Consider the following 22,357-nt stretch of genomic DNA (forward strand, 5'->3'; position numbering starts at 1 on the left):
ACTGATGCTGTCCAGATGTAAATGAGCCCTTCTGGTGTGATTTAGCCCCACCTGGGAAGTAAATAGCACACAGCTGAGCACTCACACTCTGCCCCTCCTACATCCCTTCTGCCATAGTTACATAGGGAGACGATTTGAAAAACAAAGATAAAATCCATGAGCTGAGATAAGAAGTTTAATAATTGAAATAAAGTAAAATAAAAAACAACAGTAATGGGACCAACAATAATAATTACAATTGTAATGGAAAGGGGAGAGGGATAAAAGAGAAATGAGGGATGCAGAGTGCTTTCACTCACCACCTGCTCACCAAACTCCAGCCCATGCCTGAGCAGTGATTGGTGGCTTCCAGCCAGCTCTGCCCAGTTTAAGTACACACCACGGTGTCCTGTGGTAGGGGATGTCCCTTTGGCCAGTTGGTGTCAGGTGTCTTGGCCATGGTCCCTCCCAGCGTCTTGTGCACCTGCTCCCTGGCAGAGCATGGGAAACTGAGAAGTTCTTCGCTTCGGGTAAGCATCCCTCAGCAACAGTGAACTGTCAGTGTGCTATCAGGGTTATTCTCACACTAAATACAAACCATTGCAGCTACAGAGAAGAAAATTAAATGTATCCCAGCTGAAACCAGGGACTTCTAGGCAGAGAATACAGTTTTCATGTCTGTTCTTTTAAGTCACCAGGACTTGTCTATCTAGGCCTGTTAAGTGGGACTTGCTGGATAAAATGGCTTATTCTGTTCCTACTCTTCTAGCTCAAGCTTCAGGCACACACTAACCTTTTGGCACCACGTTTGAAATGTGCCCTAAGAAGATCTATTCTTTTATCTATCTGTTGTGACAGGGGAGTTGCTTGGAAAAGCTCTTCAGCCTTCATATATCCTTAGGCTTAAATCCAGCAATTAAAGGGTAAAATTTCTTTGCTTTCTTCTTGATGTTTAGATACAGATGGTACTGTGGGTGGATGGGTGGGGAACTTTTAGACAGCTCAGGCTTAAAAGATAGATGTGTTTCAGGGTCTGAAAGTGACCAGCTGCTGAGTGCGTGCAGATCTCCAGTGGTGGGCTTCCTCATACTGACAGTACAGAATGGCTCCCGGGGAGCTGTGTGCTGTGTTCTGACACAGTGACTGAAATTATGGCTGATAAATCAGAGCATCTGAAAATGAGTCATAAGGTAAAAGTGACACAGCCATCATTAGCTGAAACAGGAATATAGATGAACAAGTGATGTTGTCTTATGAATGTGGGATTTTTCCATCCTGTAGAAGGATTGGCATCTACATCTATTCCAAGCTGTTAACTTCTTTCAAGGCTCCTGTGAATATGGTTCTGAATAAAAGGATTTAAATTATCTGGTTTTTAAAATATTTAATGAAGATACTTTTTCCCCAAACTTGCTCTTTGCTGCATTTTGCTAGTGTGCAAATCAGAAGGTAAAAGTACTGCTGTAAACAACTGCCCTGCATTTTATGTACCAAGTCTAGAAAATCTTATTGGCAGTCCAGTCATGAGCATTGGCTTGCATTTTGTGAACCATCTTTAAAATCTTGGAATACCTACTGTTGACATGTAGCAATCATAGCACATGTAAGTATCTATCTTACTTATGCAAGTACTTTTTTACCTGCCAGACCTCTTGGGTGTTGCTCTGAGAAAAACACTAGGAGGGATTAGATGAACTGGACTTCATGGCTACGTTTCTAATCATCCTTTGATCAAGCCAAGATGTGTAAATATCTTGTATATATATAAATGTGTTGCAGCATAAAAAAGGGTTCTGCAAATCCCTGTAAATAGCCCACAAGTTCCCATGGTGTTGCACTGGGCTACCCAAGCTCTGCAGCTTTCTTTTTAGGTTCACCTAGAAAAGCTTGCTCAGAGCCTGCCTAAGAAACATTGTAGTGCTGTTGTTCTTGTACTACTGAGGTAGTCTCTCTGTGAGCTAAGTGAGCCTTGCGTGTACTGGGCTTTGGATGAGGCTCAGGAGTGTGTTCTCTCCATTCAGAAATGGATTTGAGTTAGTGTGGTGTGGGGATAAGTGATTTGCTTCTGCACCTGTACGCTTGCAAGTGGCTGATAGACATCCACTTAGATTTGTTTCACTTCCTTTAGCCTACATTATTTTATTTCTGAGGTTTTGGTTTGTTTTAAGGGAAAGCTATGTAATGAGTTTAATGGAGTGAAGCACAATAGTACCTCCTGGCATTCTCTGAGCCCTGGTTTGACTTTTGGCTTTTACAAACCAGCTTGACTTGTAATCTTGTTGTGAAATACTTTTAGGGGTTATGAAGAACTTGGCGACTTGAATCCAAAAACTCATCAAAAGATCCTTTTACAAATCAAATGGGAAGTCATTCCTTGCACATAATAGATGAGTATTGTGCAGCTGGTTTACTCAGTCATATGTGTGCTTGTTAGCTCAAATTTCTGAATCTTCAGTGATTTTTTTGTGTAGTGGGTTGATGCTGGCTGAATGCAAGGCATCCACAAAGCCTCTCTCTCATTCTCTTCCACAGCTGGACAGGGAAGAGAAAAATATAACAAAAGCTTCATGAGTTGAGACAAGGACCAAGAGAGATCCCTCATCAAATAGTATAATGGGCAAAACAGGCTAAAATTAAAGATATAAGTTGAATTTATTGCTAACAAAATTAAAGCAGGATAATGAAAAGTAAAATAAGACCTTCAAAACACCTTCTTCCCATTCTCCCCTCTTCCCACCTCTACATCCTCCCCCACTGGCACAGAGAGACAGGGAATGGTCAGTTACTCACCCATGGTTTCACCTGCTGCTCGGGGAGAGGAGTCATTCCCCTGCTTCCCCACAGGATCCCTCCTACAAGAGACAGTTCTTTATGGACTTCTCCAGTGTGAATCCAACTCACAAGCAACAGCTGTCTGCAAACTGCTGCAGCATGGTGCACTCCTTCAAGCAGAAGCTGTTCCAGCCTAGGCTTCTCTCTCCTCAGGGGTTACAACCTCCTTCCAATAGGTCACAGCCTCCTCTTAGGCATCTTCCAGTTTTGGTGTGATTCATGAGTCTGCTCTACAGGCTGCAGATGGATCTCTGCATCCCCATGGTCCTCCATGAGCTGCAGGGGCACAGCTGCCTCACCATGGTCTGCACCTCAGCCTGCAGGGGAATCGTGGCTCCAGTACCTGGAGCACCTCCTCCTTCTCCTTCTTCACTGGCCTTGGTATCTACAGAGTTGTTCCTCTCACATGTTCTCACTCTGCTCTTCTCTGGCCACAATTACAACTGCACAACTTTTTTCCCTCTTCTTCCTAAATCTGTTATCACAGAGGCATTATTACCACTATTTCTAATTGGCCCCAGCCTTGACCAGTGGGTTATCAGCAGCTTGGCTGTGCAAACCCAATACAGTTTGCCAAGTATTGAGGCCTGTGTAATGAGTTTTCGTCCTTTTTTATTATTTTTTTTTTTAAGTGTCATCCAAAGAGTAGCCCAGTGCCTTCACACTGCATAAGCTATAGGACCCTTGACTCACATGCTTTTATTGCCAGAGTACATGTTCACATTTGACTTACTGGTTCAGAGGCACCAAAGAAGGGAATATGATATGCTTAGAAAGAAAAGTAAGTGAAACTGTCTCTTTTTCATGTGTTCATTTCAGGTATTGCCCTCTTGTATCTGCAACTGTACCGCGTCACAAAAAACCAGAGCCATTTGCAGCGATCTCTTGATTACGTGAAGAGAATCCTTCGCAATCTGAATGGCAGAAGAGTTACTTTCCTCTGTGGTGATGCCGGGCCATTGGCAGTGGGTGCAGTGGTTTACCACAAACTGAAAAATGACAGTGAATCTAAAGAATGTGTTGCCAAGTAAGTAGTTGATGGTAGGAAATGTCATGCCTCTCATTTGTAGAGAGCATTGGTTCAGTAACTTTTGCAAGTAAAATTTTAGAGGACAGGATTAAAGAATGGACACTCTCTCCCTCGATAAGTTTTCGGTACAAGAATGCAAAATAGGCTTTATCTTTATTAAAATTGGCTTGTACTTGATTCATGTTTAGTGGGTTATCTTGAGTCCTCTGTCACTGTTAGGACAGGATGTCCTGAGCGTATCTGTAGTGCATGCACGTTCTCATTTTGTCACATTGAAGTGACATTTAACAAAAGCCACATGCTTGTCATTGGCAGTATGTAGTGTTTGTGCAGTATGTGATGCTTTCTGTAAAAATTGGGTCTTAATTGTAGATTCATTACAGAACAGTGCACCGCAGGATCTGGAAGCAGCCAGACAGAAACACAGTGTATCAGATTGATATGTAACAAAAATTTAATATAACAAAGAGGAAGTATTTGCAGGAGTAAATTTGTGAAGGCAGGGGATTTAATTAGGTCAGAGCATATGAAGGGTGGCCTGAAAAAATTCCAGCCTCTTTTCAAAGTAATCTAAATGGAATAAATGTCTCAAGAAATCCCATTTAGGTGTAGCTTCATTAGAGAGCTGAGTGTGCCTTTGCTGGTACAGGATTGATTGCTATCCCAGCAAGGGCTGGAAGCCCTTGAACACTGTGAGGTTTGCTTTCAGCACCATAGTCCACCTGCTAGCTGTCCAGCAGAGCTCATGCTGGCAGAATTTGCCACGAGGCTTATGTCCTCATCTCCATTCTTGTTTATGTTTGGAAATGTAATTGGTCTCTTTCTACTCTAGAATCCTAGTGTGATTAATCTCTGCTACTGTTCCTGAATGAATATTTCAGTTTTGAAGTGAGTGATAGGTTTGCGGCTTTTTGCTTTTACAACTAGCTGTAAACTTAGGCATGTCATTTTGAATGCAGCTGAGAAAACAGTGTTATTTGCTGTAAGGCAAGAAGCATGAGTATAGCAAAATGAGATTAGCAGTAAATCTTTTAGTGTTGCTTCTCCTTGGAAAGTAATTTCTATGAGGAGTAGTGAAAACGAGTTTAGTTAGATTATTTGTTTATTTTATAACTTTTTTGTTTACAAATATATGCATGACAGAAGCTGAATGGTACATCATAGATGCTTAAATATAATCTGTGATTGCACTTTTAACTTTTTGCCTTCTCCAGTTGTATGAGTTCAACAATAAAGCTTAATAGTGGACAGTTTAGAAGAAAATAATTCAATTCTAAAACCAAAGCATAGTTCTGAGAACAAAATATAAAGCTGTTCTTTGTGAGTAGCTTTTCCCTAGAATTAAGAAGGGGCATCATAAACACATGATTGAGGTCAGTGGTTTTGCTATGGAATGATACTAGTGCTAACATTTCTCCTGAGAAATAACAGCTGGGGAAATCTGGGAATTGAATTTGGTCTTAATCCAGATTGTTGTTGCCCCTCCCCAATTTAAAATCATGGTGGTGATCATCACCATGGTTTCATCTAATTATCAATTTAATCAAAAAAGATAGGAAGAGACAGGGAGGGAGCAGCTGGAAAACAGATCTCTGATCCACCTCAGTGCTAATACAGACTGGTAGAATATTATGAGGGTGTCATTCTGGAGAAAATAAGAGTTGCTATGGCCAGCATTTCTTGTTTCTTCTTTTTACAAGCAAAACATTTGTGTATTATAGCAGTGTCCTTTTCAAAACTGAGGTGCTAAATGTTTGGGACAATGTGTTTTCTTAGGAGAAGGAATGACGAATGGTGGTATTGGGGTTTTTTGCGCATTTGACATTTTTTCTCTCTTAAACATGTCCAGTTAAGTGTTCCTTACATTAGTGAAATTCCCAGAGGCTCCAGGAGGTTTCTGTCTTTGCTGGAGTAGCTAGCTCCATTGGCTGCCCTATCTCCTGCCCTGCACCTGTTTCTGTCTGCACAAAATCCTTACAGTTGTGCTGATACTGGCTCTGGCTCAGAGTTTCCTGCCTCCAGGATGGCAGGCATGCAGGGTCCTGTGAGTAAACCCAGCAGCCAACTGGACTGGGCTGATTAAAGGGGTCTGGTGGGGCTTCACTATTTGTTCTGCTTCTGGTTGGATTGATGTCTTGGACAATGCACAATCCAGTGTGGTCTCTACAGAACATACTCTTTCTCTCCCACCTTCCTTGTCTGATGCAGGTTGTTGCAACTCCAAAGGAGTGTCATCAGCATGGATTCTGAACTTCCAGATGAGCTGCTCTATGGCAGAGCAGGTTACCTGTATGCCTTGCTGTACCTGAATACTGAAATTGGTCCTGACACTGTCCCACAGTCTGCTATCAAAGAGGTAAGACACATTTCTCTCTCCAGCATCACGATATCACTGAGATTGAAGTGCGATCACTCTCATGCATATTTCAAACAATTTAAGAGAGGAATGCTAAAGAGAAGAGGGATCTAGAGTTGGGAACCCAATATCAGCTGTCCATGCAGTCTCTTCCCGCTTTTGCTGCTGCCCAGCTGGGGCTGGGACTGGCCAATGTGGGTGGGTCTGTGTCTAGCCAAGGAAATAGGTCAGTATGTAACTGTTTTTTTTGTTTTGGCTACTTGAGACATTGTTACAAAAAAACCTTAAGACAGAAGTGTGGAAGTATTTTAAGTGAAAAGGAAGGGAATTCAGTGTGGGGAACATGCATGACCAGAACCAGAAAAGCCAGGGCTGGAAGAAAGTAATTAGAAATGTTGATAGATTAAATTTCTACTCTTAAATTATAAATTTTTTCATCATTAAGGAAAATACCTTTTCTCCCTCAACACTCAAATCCAAATGAATTGAATATTATTATCCTACCACTGTATTGAGGCTTATTGTTTGTTGTGGGTTTAGTCATGCAGAAGCAAAATCCTCTGAATCTAAGTAAGCAACACAGGTGGTCAGGGTGTGCTCTTTTTCTTAGGTAATAGATGCTATTATTGAGTCGGGGAAAAACTTTTCAAAGGAGGAGCGGAAGACAGACCGTTGTCCTCTGTTGTACCAGTGGCACAGGAAGCAGTATGTTGGAGCAGCCCATGGAGTGGCTGGGATCTATTACATGCTCATGCAGGTAAGAGCATCTTCTGTTGGCTTTGGTGAATTAGCAGTGATTTTTTGTTTCGCATCAGAGGATCTTATCTTCAGCTTCCATGAATATGCAGTGTTGTGCTGGATCAGGGTCTCACAATTTGGAGTTAGACTGCAGCACAGAACTGTGCAGAGGTGCTGCTTAAGGTTTTCATAGCAGAAGAAATCTGACTAGGATGTCATCCCACTAGAATGAATTAACTCTTGAGTTGTGGTTGAGAGCACCAGTTTTTGGAATCTGGTTTCATGTCCTCAGTGAAGACAGTGAAGGGCTTTCTCTCCATATTTACTTCTGCTGGTGCCTGCAGTTAGAGCAGCTGAAAATTCACTTACTCACTATCCATCATTCCTCAAATTTTTGGTTTTTTTAAATGACTGCACCGCTGATGCCTCCTGTCCTCTGCGCCCTTCTCTCTTTTCTAGTGATTACTTTTTCCCCCTGTTGTTTTGGTGGTGTTGGAAGACTATCCTTAATCACATATTATTCTTCAGTATGCTTTTATTCTTTAGATGTTTTTCCTTAGCTCCCCAATTTCTCACACAAAAGTCTGATGTTCTTTAGTGTATTTATGATCCCTGCTTTCCTCTTTCTGTTTTCCTTAGTGAAATTCCTCTCTTCTGTAAACCTCCTCTTTTCCACACTTAAATTACCTCTACCCTGAGATTTGTAATAGGATTACGATGTTTTTCCAAACAAACCTTTATATATTATTTCTGTTCCACAGTCTGGAAAAAAATCCTTAAGATTCATTATAGAAGATTGCAATAGAGTTGCAAAACTTCATTGCACCTGTTTCTGGTTTTTGAAGGTGCTGCTGCCAGTGTGTACATCTTTGTAAATATCATTTTCCTTGCCAGCTCACACAGAATGAGTTTTCTTCAGTCAAATGGAAGGACTGTACATCCTCATAGTCTGCAGCTGTGCACAAATGTTCACTGCAGAAGTGACTGAGCTGGTATTTGGTTCTGCTACTACTCAGCCATTCCTTGCTTAGAAAAAATGCTGCATTTCAGATTACCTTACACCAGTTCCACCAGCAGTTCTGGTTAAACCAGCTGACTTTGTTATAGAAGTAGCTACTGCTCTATTACCTGGAGTGAGTCTTAACCTCACTACACCCATTTTCTGCAGTGACCATCCCACTGGGGCCTCAGGCTGCTCTGATTCACCATATTCCTATCTTTACCTAGTGCTTTATTCCACAAGGTATTTCACCCCCTTCTGCTTCCTTCAACTTTCTGGCTTCCATTTTTCTTTCCCTAATAGTGCTAGATTTTCAGAGAAGCATCTAGTCTTCTAAAGAAGGCTCTTTAAAGGCTCCTTCATATACTGTTTAAAGCTCATAGCAGAAATCATTGCACAGTGCTTTTTGCTTTGAGCAGAAGCTACTCTGTCAACATGTTAAAATCCTAGTTATTTTTCCTTTACTTGTAATTGCAGCTTTTAAGAATTACCAGAAAGCCATTGTTTATGCAGCATTAGATTACTGTCTTTTCACTGTATGTTAAATATTGTGAGTCATCCAAAGTTGAGTCACTCACTGCAGATTTCATATCAGAGTCCGATCCTTTCTCCATCCCTCCCACGCCAAATGGGGTGAATTTTGCTGTATTTTCATCAAAGAATTCAAGAGATGGTTTGTTGAGTGGTTATTTGATAACAAAAAAAGGCATTTAGCATTGCACATGAGATGTGAAGATTAATGAGGATCATTCCTGTACAACCTACACAATAGAATCACAGAATATGCTGAGTTGGAAAGGACACACCAAGATCATCAAGTTCAACTCCTGGCCCTGCACAGAGCACCCCAAGAATCACACCATGTGCTCAGACCATTGTCCAAGCACTTCTTAAACTGGAGGAAACAGGTATTGCTGGATTTATTTACAGAGTACTGGAAGAATAAAAGCTTAGCCATGTTAAACAACTCATCCAGGAGACAGAGGGAGAATTCTGAAGTTCTAGCTTAGGGAGTCTCTACTCCAAGATCTGAAGCAAAAGCATGTGTTTGCATACCATTGCTTTTGGCCAGAAAGTCAGGATGCACACCTCTAGGTTACTCTTGAGCTGTTTGAAGTAAGTGCTGGGAACTCAGTGCTGGGGCAAAAAACTCACTTGTAATCAAATCTTCTTGGAAGCAAGATAAGAGGTTTGTAAAGAGCTCTGCTCGTCTTGGATTTACCTCCTAAGGATTTCTGAGCTGGGCTGGGCATACCTTGCACAGCTCAAGACTGAAGGCATTTATTGCTGGTGCTCATCCTCTTTGCCTTCTTCTGCAGGATTACTATGTGAAAGCAAGAGCCTCAAAATAAACATAGCTGTGAAGACTCCCTACATCACAGGGAGGGTTCTGAGTGAGGGGTGATTAGCTTTGGGGTGTTTTTCATGACAAGCTGCTCTGTATTCAGGTGTATTTCTGATGAGCAGCATGAACATTTCTGTTCCACTCAGAAAAGTGCAGAGTCTGCTTGAGGTACCTGGTAGATAGAAGTCTGGCAGAGGTTTTCTTGCTGAGGGGAAATAGAGACTTCTGGTTTCTTCAGGTTGCTCAAAATATACCTTTTGAAAGTTTTCCTTCATTTGTCTGTTTGACTTTGAATTGTGAGAGCATGCTCACCTGTTGAGTACAAATATGCTGGAGCTGGTGGGAAACAGTGGCATTTCATAACATTGAATCAGTAATAAAGACATGTTGTTTAACAAAATAAGGTCAGTTATTAGGCTGCTATAGGCTCCAGTGCCTGTGGTTGTTCCCACAGCTTGCAGAAATTCCAGAAATCATATAAAAATATGTGTAAAAATACAGAGTTCTGCTGATAAAATGGTGGAATATGGGCTGGTAGTGGAGGGAATGCCAACCAAGAACAACTGTAGACACAACAGTTACTTGGCTTCTAAACCTTTAGTTACAAGAAACATACAGGATGTTGAATGTATTCTCCATTTGACAAGGATGTAAATTAAACAAGAAATCTAGGAAGAACATTCGTAAGAGCAATTGAAAGATTTGAGAGTTTGTAGTACAAATATGTTGCTTCTGAAATTGGAAATGCAGATTTATAGCCCATAGGTTCAGGGAGCTTTGTTTATGATGGAAAACTTCAGCCCTCGTAAATTTCTTGCCAGGTATGATGCTATATACACTTTCCTTCATTTGTTGGGAAATAGTTACTTTTCAAAAGGAAATGTGTAACCCAGTATGTTGGAAGTGTGTGTTATGAGCACCATATGTACAAAACTATCTTTTTCCTGTAAGTGCTCTCCCTATTTTAAGTTACAAAGAGAGATCTGGGAGCCGTCACACTCTGTTCTGAGTTCTTCCATAGTCTTTTTGTGTCATCTCCATTAAGACAGATAACAACTTGGTGCCCCAATTTCTTTGCTTCTGGCAATGACTGTAAAAATGCTCTTTGCAAGGGTGTAATAAGCAGACATTAATTAAATCTGTAGGATGTGATTCACAGTGTTTGGATCAAGGGCACATATGTAGGATACGTGAAAACAGATTATAGAAATAAGTGTTCATACACAATTTGTTACTGCTTCTGTTGGTGTGTTTAGTGATGTTTATTTTATTTCTTCAGCCAATTGCAAATGTGGACCAGGAGACCCTGACGGAGCTGGTGAAGCCAAGCATTGACTATGTGCGTCATAAAAAATTCCGGTCTGGGAATTACCCGTCATCACTGAGCAACGAGACTGACAGACTGGTTCACTGGTGCCATGGTGCCCCTGGGGTCATCCACATGCTCATGCAAGCTTATAAGGTGAATCATTCTGTGTTCATAGATTTCACAGAATATTCTGGGTTGGAGGGGACCCACAAGGATCATCGAGTCCAGCGCTTAAGTGGGTGATCCCTTAAGTGATCTCCATGTGGGGATCAAACCCACATCCTTGGTGTAATTAGCACCAAGCTCTAATATATATATATATATAAACATATATACATATATATACCTCAGTCTTTAGAGAGAGACTTACATGCAGGCCTGTTAGTTTGCAAGGCTTTAATTTAGTATCTTTCTAGATCTAGGTATTGAACAAGAGCCCCAAGCTAGACACCTAAAAATCTCAGAATACTTACATTGGCATTTTTTAAAGAGAAAATAAGTGGGCAAAATTGCTTCTCAGAGCACAGTTACTAGCACAGTTACTAGGCTTTCTTGGAAAAGAGACATATATTTATACAATTTGGCATCAGAGTCCTGGGTGTGAGGATATTGACCTAAATTCTTTAAATCTTCATCCCAAGAGTTTTAATAATTAAGTTTATTTTCAAAAGTATAGGTTCATGTGCCTTGCCAAAGAATGTCTTCCATAAATTACTCCTTTATTAAGATATAACTCATGAGAACTTAACATCAGAGCCAAGATCCCAGGCCCCTTCCAGGGCATAAATAAAACTGGTGAGCTACCACAAACCTGCTGTTTGCCCTTCTCCATTCTTAACTTGGCTTGCTACCTGTCTTTTTTTTTGTGTGCTTCTGATTTGCATGACATTTGAAAGTATGCCATTTAATTGAATTTATGCAAATCAATTCTTGCTTTTGACAGCCTTCCTTGACAGATTCTCTGGTTGGCATCTGGTGGGCTGATGAAAAGCAGGCTTGGTTTATGGAATAATTACTCATGCTGCTACCTGAAATGTGAACTTTAAATTTCTTACAACATTGCTGCATGTAATTACTTGCAGTTGCAATTGCTTTTTCTTTGGACTGTGGTAGGAAGTAGGAGGTTGACTTAACACTTCTCTACTCTCTCCTACTTTGTCAATGTGATGCTTTCCCCAGCATAAAATGTTTTGCAGGACATCAGAGAGATAGGACCAAGTTCTGATTAGTAGTCCCCTTTATGGACTCTTTCTATGGTTAAGGTAATGAAACATATTCTTTATATTCTGCTTTTTGAAGCATTGAAAGAAAAAATTGGCACATGTTTGCTAGCTATGCTTTCATACCAGGCACAGCACTTGTGATAACAGACAGCAGTGTTTGTCCTGGAAATCAAGTGCTGACGCCAGGACTTAATTCAAAATGTTACAGCTAAGCAGCTGGCAAACCCTGTTCAGAGAGAGGTACTTTCTTTATCAAGCTTGTGAATTTATTAATCTTGCATGTTGGTTGCTTCTATTATGTTATTAAATAGTTTGGCAGGGGATACCATCTCCAGAGGACGAAGTTTTACAATAGTGCATCAGGTTTGTTTTGTTGGGGTTATTTTGGTGGGGTTTGTTGTTGTTATTGTTGATTTGGGGTTTCATTTGTTTGTTGATCTCTAAAGTGACTTAGGCAAAGGTGAGCAACAAAATGGCCTTATAAAGGTGGAATTCTGGTGTTAATCAGCTAAATTACTTGCTTTTGTTTGCTTCTTTCTGGATGAGCCCTCTATGTTTAAAGAGCATTTCAGTTGCAATAAACTTTGCAAGTGTTCCTTTGCTCAAACTGACCACTGCTTCTTAGTATATACTATACAAGTATACTAATACAAGTAGTCATAAAGGCAATGTAAGGTTCATGTTTTTATTTGTGACAGAGAAAGGAGTCCTGTGCTATGCAGAGTTCTTGTGCATTTTTGATGTGAAATAGAAGGTAGACAGTGAATAACTAGGAAGAATTAGTCATGAAGACCAGACCAGCAACTTAGGACCAGATTTGATATCCAGTATTCTGTTTTACATTTCTTGGAGGCAGCATTGCATTTCTTTATTTTCAAATTCTGGTTTGAGAATAGAAAATAGAGGAAAAAGGACCACATGCTCTTCAAATAGATTATAGGTTGTAGAACCAAAGGCCTTGAATTTGAGTTTTATCTTCGGGGTTCTAATTTCAGAAACAAAACCTGAAAAGTTTTTTCTTTTGCCATGTAGGGAAAGAAGAAACAACTTAGTAAGCAAAGAAAGACAAGTCTATGAAGATGGATTATTGCAGTTCAAAATAATTTTTTTATGGAAAAAGCCCCACACAAACAGCAAAACATCTCTCAGGGGCAGCTTCCTTTTGATTATGTTAGTACTTCAATTGATGTGTGTTTATTCTCTGCTTTTATTCCACAGACTTTTAAAGAGGATAAATACTTGAAAGATGCTATAGACTGCAGTGATGTCATCTGGCAGAGAGGTTTACTGAGAAAAGGGTATGGGATCTGCCATGGTACTGCTGGCAATGGCTACTCCTTCTTGTCTCTCTATAACCTAACTCAGGACAGAAAGTACCTCTACCGAGCTTGCAAGGTGAGCTCTGCAACATCCCAGCAAAATCACTGTTCCCTTTCACATCCCAGTGCCTGTAAGGGTTAAACTGGGGTGGGAGTGGGCTGCTGTGCACTGGGAGTGGCTGGGATATTGGGAGGGATAACAAGGTGCATCACTTGCTCCACTTTCTGGATGACTTCAACTTTGTGTATGTGGAGCAAGCACTGTCTTAATAAGCAGAGTGAAATACACAAATGATTTGTAAGAGGGGAGGGGCTAAATGTATTGGGAAGAAAATAAGAGCCAGAAAATTAGCCTGCCTGAACAATAACAGACTGATGTTATGTGGTGCTAATTATTCCACTGAGAGATCCACTGTCCTCCTCAAAGTCCTCAATCAGTACTGTTTGTAGTCTTTTGTAATTATTTGTTTTCAGACTAGTGCCTGTTTGGGGCTTTTAGAGCTCTAAATTGCAGTTATTAAATTGCTCACTTAGAGTTTTTTTATTAATACAAATTGCAGAGAAAGACACACTCAGAATTTCTCCACTGGAATTGTCCAAGTTCTGCTGTCAGGTCTTGACTATGCTAGCAGTTACTGAAGGAGAAGGCTTTTGATGAGTTGCTTCCTAGCTGCTTTTTAGTGAATATTGGCCATATGTAAAGTTACTGTGTTCATCTCTGCAGTCAGCCTGTCCTCTGTCAGCAGAGCTTTAAAAATCTTGCTTGTTTCACATTTATCAAAGCATCATGCTGTGAGGACACCTGTAGACATACCTGCATCCTAGAGACTGAAATGAAACCCTAGTACTCCCACAGCAAATGTGTGATTTCATTACACATGGAGTCACCCACTGCTGATATGTGAGCGATAGCCCCCTGCAGGCATTGCTGCCAGCATGGCTGCCAACTGCCTATCATCCTCCATGCTAGCACACCTTCTGCAGCTCTGTGCAGAATTGTCACCTCCTGCTGGTGCTCCATTTCTGGCCCAGGAGAGACCTGGTGTTTGTCCACGTCTCTCTAAAGAAAAGCAGACATATCTGTCTCAAAGCTAGAAAAAGGAAGAGACTCAGTTAAGTGAATGAAATCCCTTTAAGAAGGAAGTTGTGATGCAGTGGCCAAAGGCTGTTTGATGGAGGTGTCCTCCACAGGCAGTGGATTTGCAGTTACTGCTACTTAGCATCTCCAGCATCCCCTTGCAGGGGAAATCTTGAAACAAGCAGAGGAATTTGCTTGTCTGGCATTCTTGAAATCTTTTCTTTCTGAGCCAGAGCATGCAGGGAAGCAAACATGCAGTTATGTTGGTACCTAGAAGCATGTAACTGAGAGAATGAGATGGCTCCCCTCCTAGGGGTGCTTCTTCACACCAAGAACATTAGGCCCAGGGGAAGGAGTCTTTCTTGGAATCTCTGGTTACCTCACAAAAGCCATGAAACTGTTTCACAAATGAACCATGAGAACTTGAATAGAAGAGACCCCTGTTTTGTGATTCACACTTCCATCTTCACATCTTTCCTCTCACATTATCAGACATGCACTCAGGAGGCTGAGGTGCTCCTAGCTGGTCGGTCTGTAAGAGGAGTGAGGGGCTATGGCATCCTGGGCTCCAGGTAACAGACCATTGAGCCCTGTGCTGTTCAGCCTTGTGATTGCCAGTGTTGGTGGCAAGCATGCCCAGTCTGTTTGACAAATGTCAGATGTCTTCCTAAGATATTTTTTCTTTCCCCCTTCCCCCCACCCCCCCAGTTAAACAAACATACTGTGCATACTGTGGCTTACTGGATCTGGGTTGTGCTGAAGCAATGAACTTGCAAATTATGGTTATGTTTCAGTAGCCTAGGGTGCATTTTTAAAATTTCTGTTGCAATTCCCAGGCTGGAAGTAATAATAATGGCTAGTGTGCAATCAGATGTGGATGTTGCAAGAATTGATTGTAGCTTAGAAACATGCCATAAACATGTTTGATCCTCACATTTAAGACAGGATTACATGGGAGAATTAAACTATAGTTTGGAGATTTATAGCCAGAGGGTGCCCAAAAATGTTTAATTGGTTCTTAATAACAGTGTGAATCAGTGTTTGTGGTTTTTTCCTTGTGTTTCCTGAAGACACACACATGTACATACCTCTATCAAGAGAAGAAAATTCATCCCCCACTAAATATTTAAACAGAACAGAGTGGGGAGGGGAAAAAGAGAGGAGGTAGCACCCATTTCCTTGTAATGAACAGACTGATGACTCTGGGATCATGCCTACACCCCATAGAGCCCCAGCTCTATGGCTGGGGCACCCTCTCGTTAGGCTGGTGTTTGCTAGCAGGTACTCCAGATTGAAGAGAATGCAGGAAGAGGCCTCTCAGTTGTTTGCTTTGCAGGAGTCTATGCATGTATTTTGAACAAGCAGTGGTTTGCATCCAAGCACAGAGATGCCAGCAGAACTTATGCCCCCCTAATGCTCTGGGGAGTCATAAAGGAGAAGTAGCTGGTTGTTACTGAATTGATCCAGGTGTGGTTGGTAAGTCATGTGTGTCTAATGCAGCCACTGCAGGAGTGCTGATGAAATGTGAGAAAGACACTGTTAACTCTTTTTAATGATAATCCATCTCCTGCAACATATTGATGCCCATAATTGTCTAACTGTATTTATAATGATTTTTCATAAGGTTTGGGGAGAGCAAATAAATAAAACTAATTAGTGACAGCTGAAGATTTAATACTCTAAATTGGTGCAGAGAAATGAAAGAAAACCAAAATGCAATTCATAGCTACAGCAGAGATAAGAGACTGATGCAATATTAGTAAAATTTTGACTGAATGTATCTGTTCTTACAGCATTTTCTTTGCCATGTAGCAGAGTTGATTTACAAAAAGCAGATGTCTAGCCCATCATTACATTGTTATGAAATTGAAACTCATTCTGTGCAAATACATATTTTAAAACCTGATTGTGGCCTTGCCATGGTTGAAGGAGGAAAAATTGATCTCAGTGATTTATGTGTTGTCTGCTTATGCTGGTTCACATTTTGTACCTATTAATGATATGCAGATACTCAAGCTTGCATTTAACAGTCCTTAATAAAAATACATATTTTAATGTGTTCCCCAGTTTGCTGAATGGTGTTTGGAGTATGGTGCACATGGATGTCGTATTCCTGACCGACCTTATTCCCTCTTTGAAGGTAAAGTGATGGTGTTGTAAATGGTTTTGTATTACAGGAAAGAGAAGCATCCTTGCAATTTTGGCACATGAATAGGAGTTGGGAAGTCTTTGGAGGGACCCTCCACTATTAAAGCCCCCCCATACCATCACCTCTGTCTAAAAGAAGACAGTGTGGCAGGGGGTGGAAAAAGACAAAGAAAAATTATTCACTATCACAACTTTCACTGCTGCCTTCATTTCAGCAGTTTGAATGTAAAACCAGCACCAGTGTTAACTCCAGGATAAAATTCTGCTGTGCAGCTTGGTTTAAAGCAAACAGAAGTTCAGGCAACAATTTTGCCACAGGTGGTTTTTCAGAGGGACTAGGCATAGAAGCAGTTGTGGGTAGGGAGTCTCAAACTAGTTGCTAGCTGTCAGAACTAGGCTTTCTCTGCTGCCATACTCAACCAAGGAAAAGGTGGTTTTAATAGGAACCCAAATCACTTGAACAGGAGAGTCCTTTACGGCTTTTCTGTAAGTTCAAGATGTTACCAGATACTTTCCTAGAGCTTTGTAATTTTTATTTAATGTAGTTTATTTTTATTAACTGTATCAGCCTCATGTTACAGAACCAGTAGCAAGGAATTACAGATCCAAGTGGGATTTAAGGTAGGGCCGCAGCTGCTCCATGAACAATGAGCCTCGTGTGCCACCTGCCGCAGACATTTGAAATTACAGCAGCCAAGCAAGGATATTTGCAAATTAACAATTCAGGGCGTGAACGAACACAAGAGAGCAGGAGTTTATATGCAGCCCTTCTAAATTCAGAGTTATTGTCTTAATGCTTAAAGGAGAAAAGTATAAGTATTCCTATTCCTGAGAGCACCCTTGCATACTGTTATAGGGAGGGAAAAAAGCATGCATACAATCTGTTGTATAAAAGCTTTGAAATTTGTTGAGAAGGTGAAAGAGTGCGAACAGCAGGATGAATTGTGCTTGAATGCTGACACACAGCTTTTATTTCAGTTTTTAATTGTCTGGATTTTTTTTAGAAAAATATAGAAGTCTCATATTTGTGATTTTAAAAACACTCTTAATTTTGAACTTCATTTTTGTAGCCAAAATTGTGTTTGCAGTCATCCAGTTCTGCATTAGACAGAATACACGCTTTGATCCGAAGTTGCATGTGCATTTTATAGAATGGTCTTAAGTGTTTTGTTTCCATCAGATACTGTCATTCAGAAAGGTTCCTTTATATGTGCTTAGCTGTTCATAAAATAGGATTTTAGCTTGGTCATAAAACTGAACTTGTATGATTTCCTTGTTATGCCTCTCCTATCTATCGCACTATGAGTTCTGCTGGATGATGCACTTTGGTCTCTGGATGACCTCTACCTGAATAGTGAGGAAATTAATCTGTACTTCACAAGTTCAATGAAGTTTTGGCTTTTTCTTTTAACCAGTGAAATGACAAGCAAGAGCTGCTCAAACTATGAAGGACAGTCCAAGCTTGTATTAACTTTTTCTTAATTTGAAATAGCTTTGAGGTTGTTCAGTTGAAGAGATGTTAGCAGAGACATCTTAGGTCTTGCCTTTGATCTTTGCAAATAAAATTTGCTTTCCTGAGCAAAGTACAGATGAACTTGCCTTCCATAGGGACCTAACTTCACCTCTTTAAAAAAAGATCCTAGTGAGGGAGGTGTTCAAATGGGGGCTGTTGCCTTTGCTGTTAGCTGTGCTATTTTAATGTGCACAAAGATCTCCTTCTCGTTGTGTTTTAGGTATGGCTGGAGCTATTCACTTCCTCTCAGACATTGCAGTACCGGAGACTTCCCAGTTTCCAGCGTTTGAACTTAGACCTCAAAAGAGGGAAAACAAAGTGGAACAGGACGGCTAAAACCATCCTTTTGAAAGGAAACTGATGCCAAAAGAGATGAGACTGTTAGTGCCTCTGATAGTGAACCAACTTGACGCTGAACCGACAGATGGATAAAACCCTTTCCTCACCCCTCCTGCCCCAAAGGACCGTGAAGTCATTAGAGCATGAACAGGAGAAGCCACACTTAAGTTCTGTTAAAGTGATACTTTCAGATGTAGGACCAGAGAAGTCAAGTTCTGAACTTTCTCTTTTCCGTTGTATTTGTCTTCTTTGGGTCTTTGCCATGCTCTGCACGTTTATTGGTGTTGTGTGTTGATCTGAGTCTTTTGTTGTTAGCCAAAAGCTGGTCTCTGTGTGACTCTTCGCCCTGTACCTTCGTGCATGACTCACAAGAGCAGTGTTGCTTTCTGCAGCGTGGTCACCGCAGAGAGTTTGCTGCAGGACAGTGCCCAGCTTCACTGCTATGCTGGCAGTTCTAAAAAGAGATGAAAAATGTTTCTATGTTCATTTTTTTTCTGCCTTTTTCTCCACAGTCCTTACAAGCTAAGCTGGTGGAGATCAGCCAGTTTTGATGAAGAGGCATGAGGTCATTTCCATTTTCAGTAACTTAACAGGTTGGAAAGGATCTTACTGGTTTTTTTGCTGCTGTTGTGGGAGGCTTCTTTGAAAGTCTGAAAGAAAGGTTCCTTTTGATACCTGCTGCTGGTTAGTGTATTAGGTGCTTATAGCAGGGTGGAGATGCTTCCCCCCATCACTGCCAAGTCCCATCCCATACCATGAGATTAAACTGGAGGTGGAGTCGGACTAACCTCCCTCTACCACCAACAGCAGAGCCTGGACGACATAAATGCTTCTTTCCTGGACCTCAATTTGGAATAAACCAAATGTCCTGCAGCATCTCATATGCAGATGAGCAAGGGAGGATGCCAGGGCAAGCTTCTCATGCAGGTAGCTCAGGATGGTCATTTCTTTGGAACCGATGTGGTGATTTGTTCTGGGCCCTCCCCTCCCATGTGGTAGTACAGGAGTGATAAACAGCAGCTGCTTTTGGAGGCTACAAAGGATTATTGAGCAATATGAAGCCATTGCCAGTGGGTGTAATTGAAGTGTATTTCATCTTCAAATCCTCAGAGAAAAAGCTCTTTTTCTGTAATCTTAACTGCTGCTAGTGCTTTGCTTCCCCCTATTGTGTGATGGGGTTGTGAAATACTAGACCTGCCTGCAGGTGCTCCTGAGTATCAGGCAATGGTTTGGGAGGAGAAATGGGACATACTCAGAGTACTCTTAGAGCAAACTTATGTGTCCAGGTAGTACTGAAAGTGTAGCACACTCCCAAGCACTCAGGCTCTGTGGTCATCTTCTCCCAGGTCTCCTTGTGCTCTCTCATTCCAAGTGCTGATTTTAATTGGTATCTTCTGTCAGGTGCAAGTGGGACAGAAGACAGAGTTTGACCTTTTGGACGTGCATTGGGATATCTGTGACCTGTGGGCAATCTGCTGTGGCTGTGGTGGGGCTTGATGCATTGTTGCTCCTGTATAAATCAGTTTTGATTTGTCACCTTGCAGGTGACTCCTTAAGCACATTCCAGTGTCTGTTGCCAATCCCTTGGGATGTTAACAATTTCTCCATTCAATTCTGCTGGACAACAGCAGCAGTGTCAGTGCACAAACAGCTTAATGTTACAGTCTAGCATCTCTGCTGGTTTGTCAGGTAGGATTAAGACATGGGAGCAGTAGAAGAGACTTTTCCACCCCTCTGACAAAGGCAGAAGGTGAGGTGGGAGCACCAAACCCAGCTGCATCTCTAAAGCCAGGGATGGAAGAAAATGCTGAAAGGCAGTGGGAGTGGGGAATGCTGCATGGCAAGCAACTGGACTGAAGCAAACAGGAGCAGAGCAGCAGAAAATGAGGAACAGAGGCAGTTATTGATGTGAGGGATGAGTGAGGAACAAGAAGAGCTGGTCACGGAGGCAATGCACAGTGCACCAGCAGAGACCATCTTGATGAGAGATTCCTCTGCACCAAGAATGGCAAGAGCTAACTCTGTTTCTTTCTTCAGCCTGTGGATCCCTGATCCTGTCCATAGAAAAGCCAGGAAGGAAACTTGCCCAGGAAGTCTGAGAGAAATACTAGCAGAGGTAGATGCCAGCTCTGATCCTGTTTCACATCACCTCCCACCTCTTTGTTCCTTCCCCTCTACTGTGGCTGCAGAGCATGTTGGGTGTGTTAATAGAAAAAGGGCTCACCACATTTACAGGAACTGCCTGCAAACACTGGCCACCCTGGCAAATCCCAAGCCTCTGTTAAATGGACTGTTTAACTAGGGGGTCTGCTGGCAGGTTTTTCATTCAGTGATTATATGCATATTGGCCTTGGCTAATGTGCTTGGAATGGCTCCTGTGGGAGGTGAGCTTGGCTGGCTGGAGCCTAAAAAGAATTAAAACCTGCTAGTTTTAAAAATAGGCAGATAATACACACTCAGAACAACTGAATGCTGAGCAGATACCCAAGGTGCTGGCATGTACCTGTCGAGATGATGAGCAAGTCAACTACCTGCTCTTCTGTACCATAGCCAGCCTTCTGCCATGGTGGGGCCTGGCAGGCCTGGCACCATCTTTCTCTGCAGAATCCTCTCAGAATTGAGTAAGACTGGAAATGCATCGAGCTGGGAGGTGTCTTGACAGTGCATCTGCCTCATCTTCCTGGTGTGACTTTCCCTGTGGCTCCTCCTCTCTGTCCGTCACAGCGTTGTGGTATCTAGGTGGCCCCTCAAGGAAAGATACAGTGTGAAGGTGATTTCACTGAGGCATTGTCTTCAGAAATGACATCAAACTACAAATGTAGAAAATGTCTTAATATTCCCTGGTTTGCTTTGTCTGTGTGTAATAGTCCACATGTTGCAAAAAGCCGTAATTTTAAAAATGGAAATGCTCTTTGGGCAGAAAAAGAGGAAAAAAATGCTGATGTTTTGTTCTTTGGCTTTATTAGTAAAGATCAAGCTATGTGGTGGTAATCTGTCTGAGTCTGTTTTTTTCTTCATTGAGGTTCTCCTTCTTTCCCTCCAGCACTGTGGTGATAGCTGTCCCAGTGATCTGACTGCTGAGCTGCTTCCCACTCTCATAGTCCTGCAGGATGAAACACTTTCCTGCTGCTGCTTCTGGGTGATTTCGGGTGATTTTTAGTGCATGTTACTTAGTGTAAAGCTCTGCTTTCCTTTGTGGCCACAGCGATCCTGTTGAAGAGTTTGCAGCTAAAGCCAGACTCAGGATGAACTGATTTTTAAAACACATGTATGGAATCTCTCTGTCCAGCTGAATAACAGCTGTTTCTTTGCTTTGAGGAAGCTTCCTCTAGCTAGGCTTTAACAGAAAGAAATCAAGTGTGCTGCAGGCAAGGGGTAGTATTTCTGTTTCACAAAGCCCCTCGTGCTACTCATGGCCATCTTGGCCACCAAGAGAAACTGCTGGTGTTTTTGGATGGAGATTCTGTTCTGGTCTGTAGATAATCTGTACAAATTCAGATGTAGGTGGATAACTGCACTGGGGCTTTTCTAGCACAGCAGATCTCTAACATTCTAAATAGCATGAGAGGTGGATGGAGGAAGTGCTGTGTGTCAGCTCATAGCTAGGCACCACTGTGCTGCCTGAGCCCTACCCAGCAAGGTGTTTGCTGCAGCAGCCTTTCCTAGTGAAACTTGGCTTTTTTCCCCTGTGTTTTCATTGGTTTCATGTCAATTCACAGTCAGGACCAGTATGATTTGTGCACAGGGACCTGACTTCAAACCACTACTTATCCTTGACATCTACAAGTGGATTGTGATAAATGCAGCTTGTAGCTACTAGGTAAGATAGGGTTAGGCAGCACAAGAGAAACAGAGTGGCACAGGTAAAGAAATAGCCATCCTTATGACACCTCTCACTGCATACAGCTAAAATAACAGATTTGTACAGGAAGGCAGGGCTGCTTAACTTGTCACTGTTGCCTCTGCTTTCCCTGCTGTCTCCTTCACCTTGCAGCACAAGGCAGCTTGGAACAGGGCTGCGAGTTGCACCTCTCATCTCTAATTGCCTTATTATCTAGCAGTTGCTTTGTAGAAGCTGTCTCATGCTGGATCTTGCCCTGCATGGTGTTTCTGTAGTCGTTTCCCTGCCAAATAGTACAAACTGTAAG

The 22,357-nt window shown here is 41.8% G+C and overlaps 1 protein-coding gene across 1 annotated transcript in view; it reads left to right on the forward strand.

The window, feature by feature from the left end:
- LANCL2 (LanC like glutathione S-transferase 2) overlaps window positions 1–21,200 on the forward strand; it is a 32,223-nt gene extending 11,023 nt beyond the window's left edge. Inside the window, exons 3-9 of the mRNA XM_079302926.1 lie at window positions 3,631–3,838; window positions 6,050–6,197; window positions 6,808–6,954; window positions 10,560–10,742; window positions 13,031–13,207; window positions 16,277–16,349; window positions 18,091–21,200. Of these exons, the coding sequence (XP_079159052.1) occupies window positions 3,631–3,838; window positions 6,050–6,197; window positions 6,808–6,954; window positions 10,560–10,742; window positions 13,031–13,207; window positions 16,277–16,349; window positions 18,091–18,206 (1,052 nt within the window). The 3' untranslated portion in view covers window positions 18,207–21,200. The remainder of the gene's footprint in view (window positions 1–3,630; window positions 3,839–6,049; window positions 6,198–6,807; window positions 6,955–10,559; window positions 10,743–13,030; window positions 13,208–16,276; window positions 16,350–18,090) is intronic.
- Window positions 21,201–22,357: the final 1,157 nt, after the last annotated feature.

Source organism: Erithacus rubecula (assembly GCF_903797595.1).
Source record: "Erithacus rubecula genome assembly, chromosome: 3".
In the NCBI taxonomy this organism is placed as follows: Eukaryota; Metazoa; Chordata; class Aves; order Passeriformes; family Muscicapidae; genus Erithacus; species Erithacus rubecula.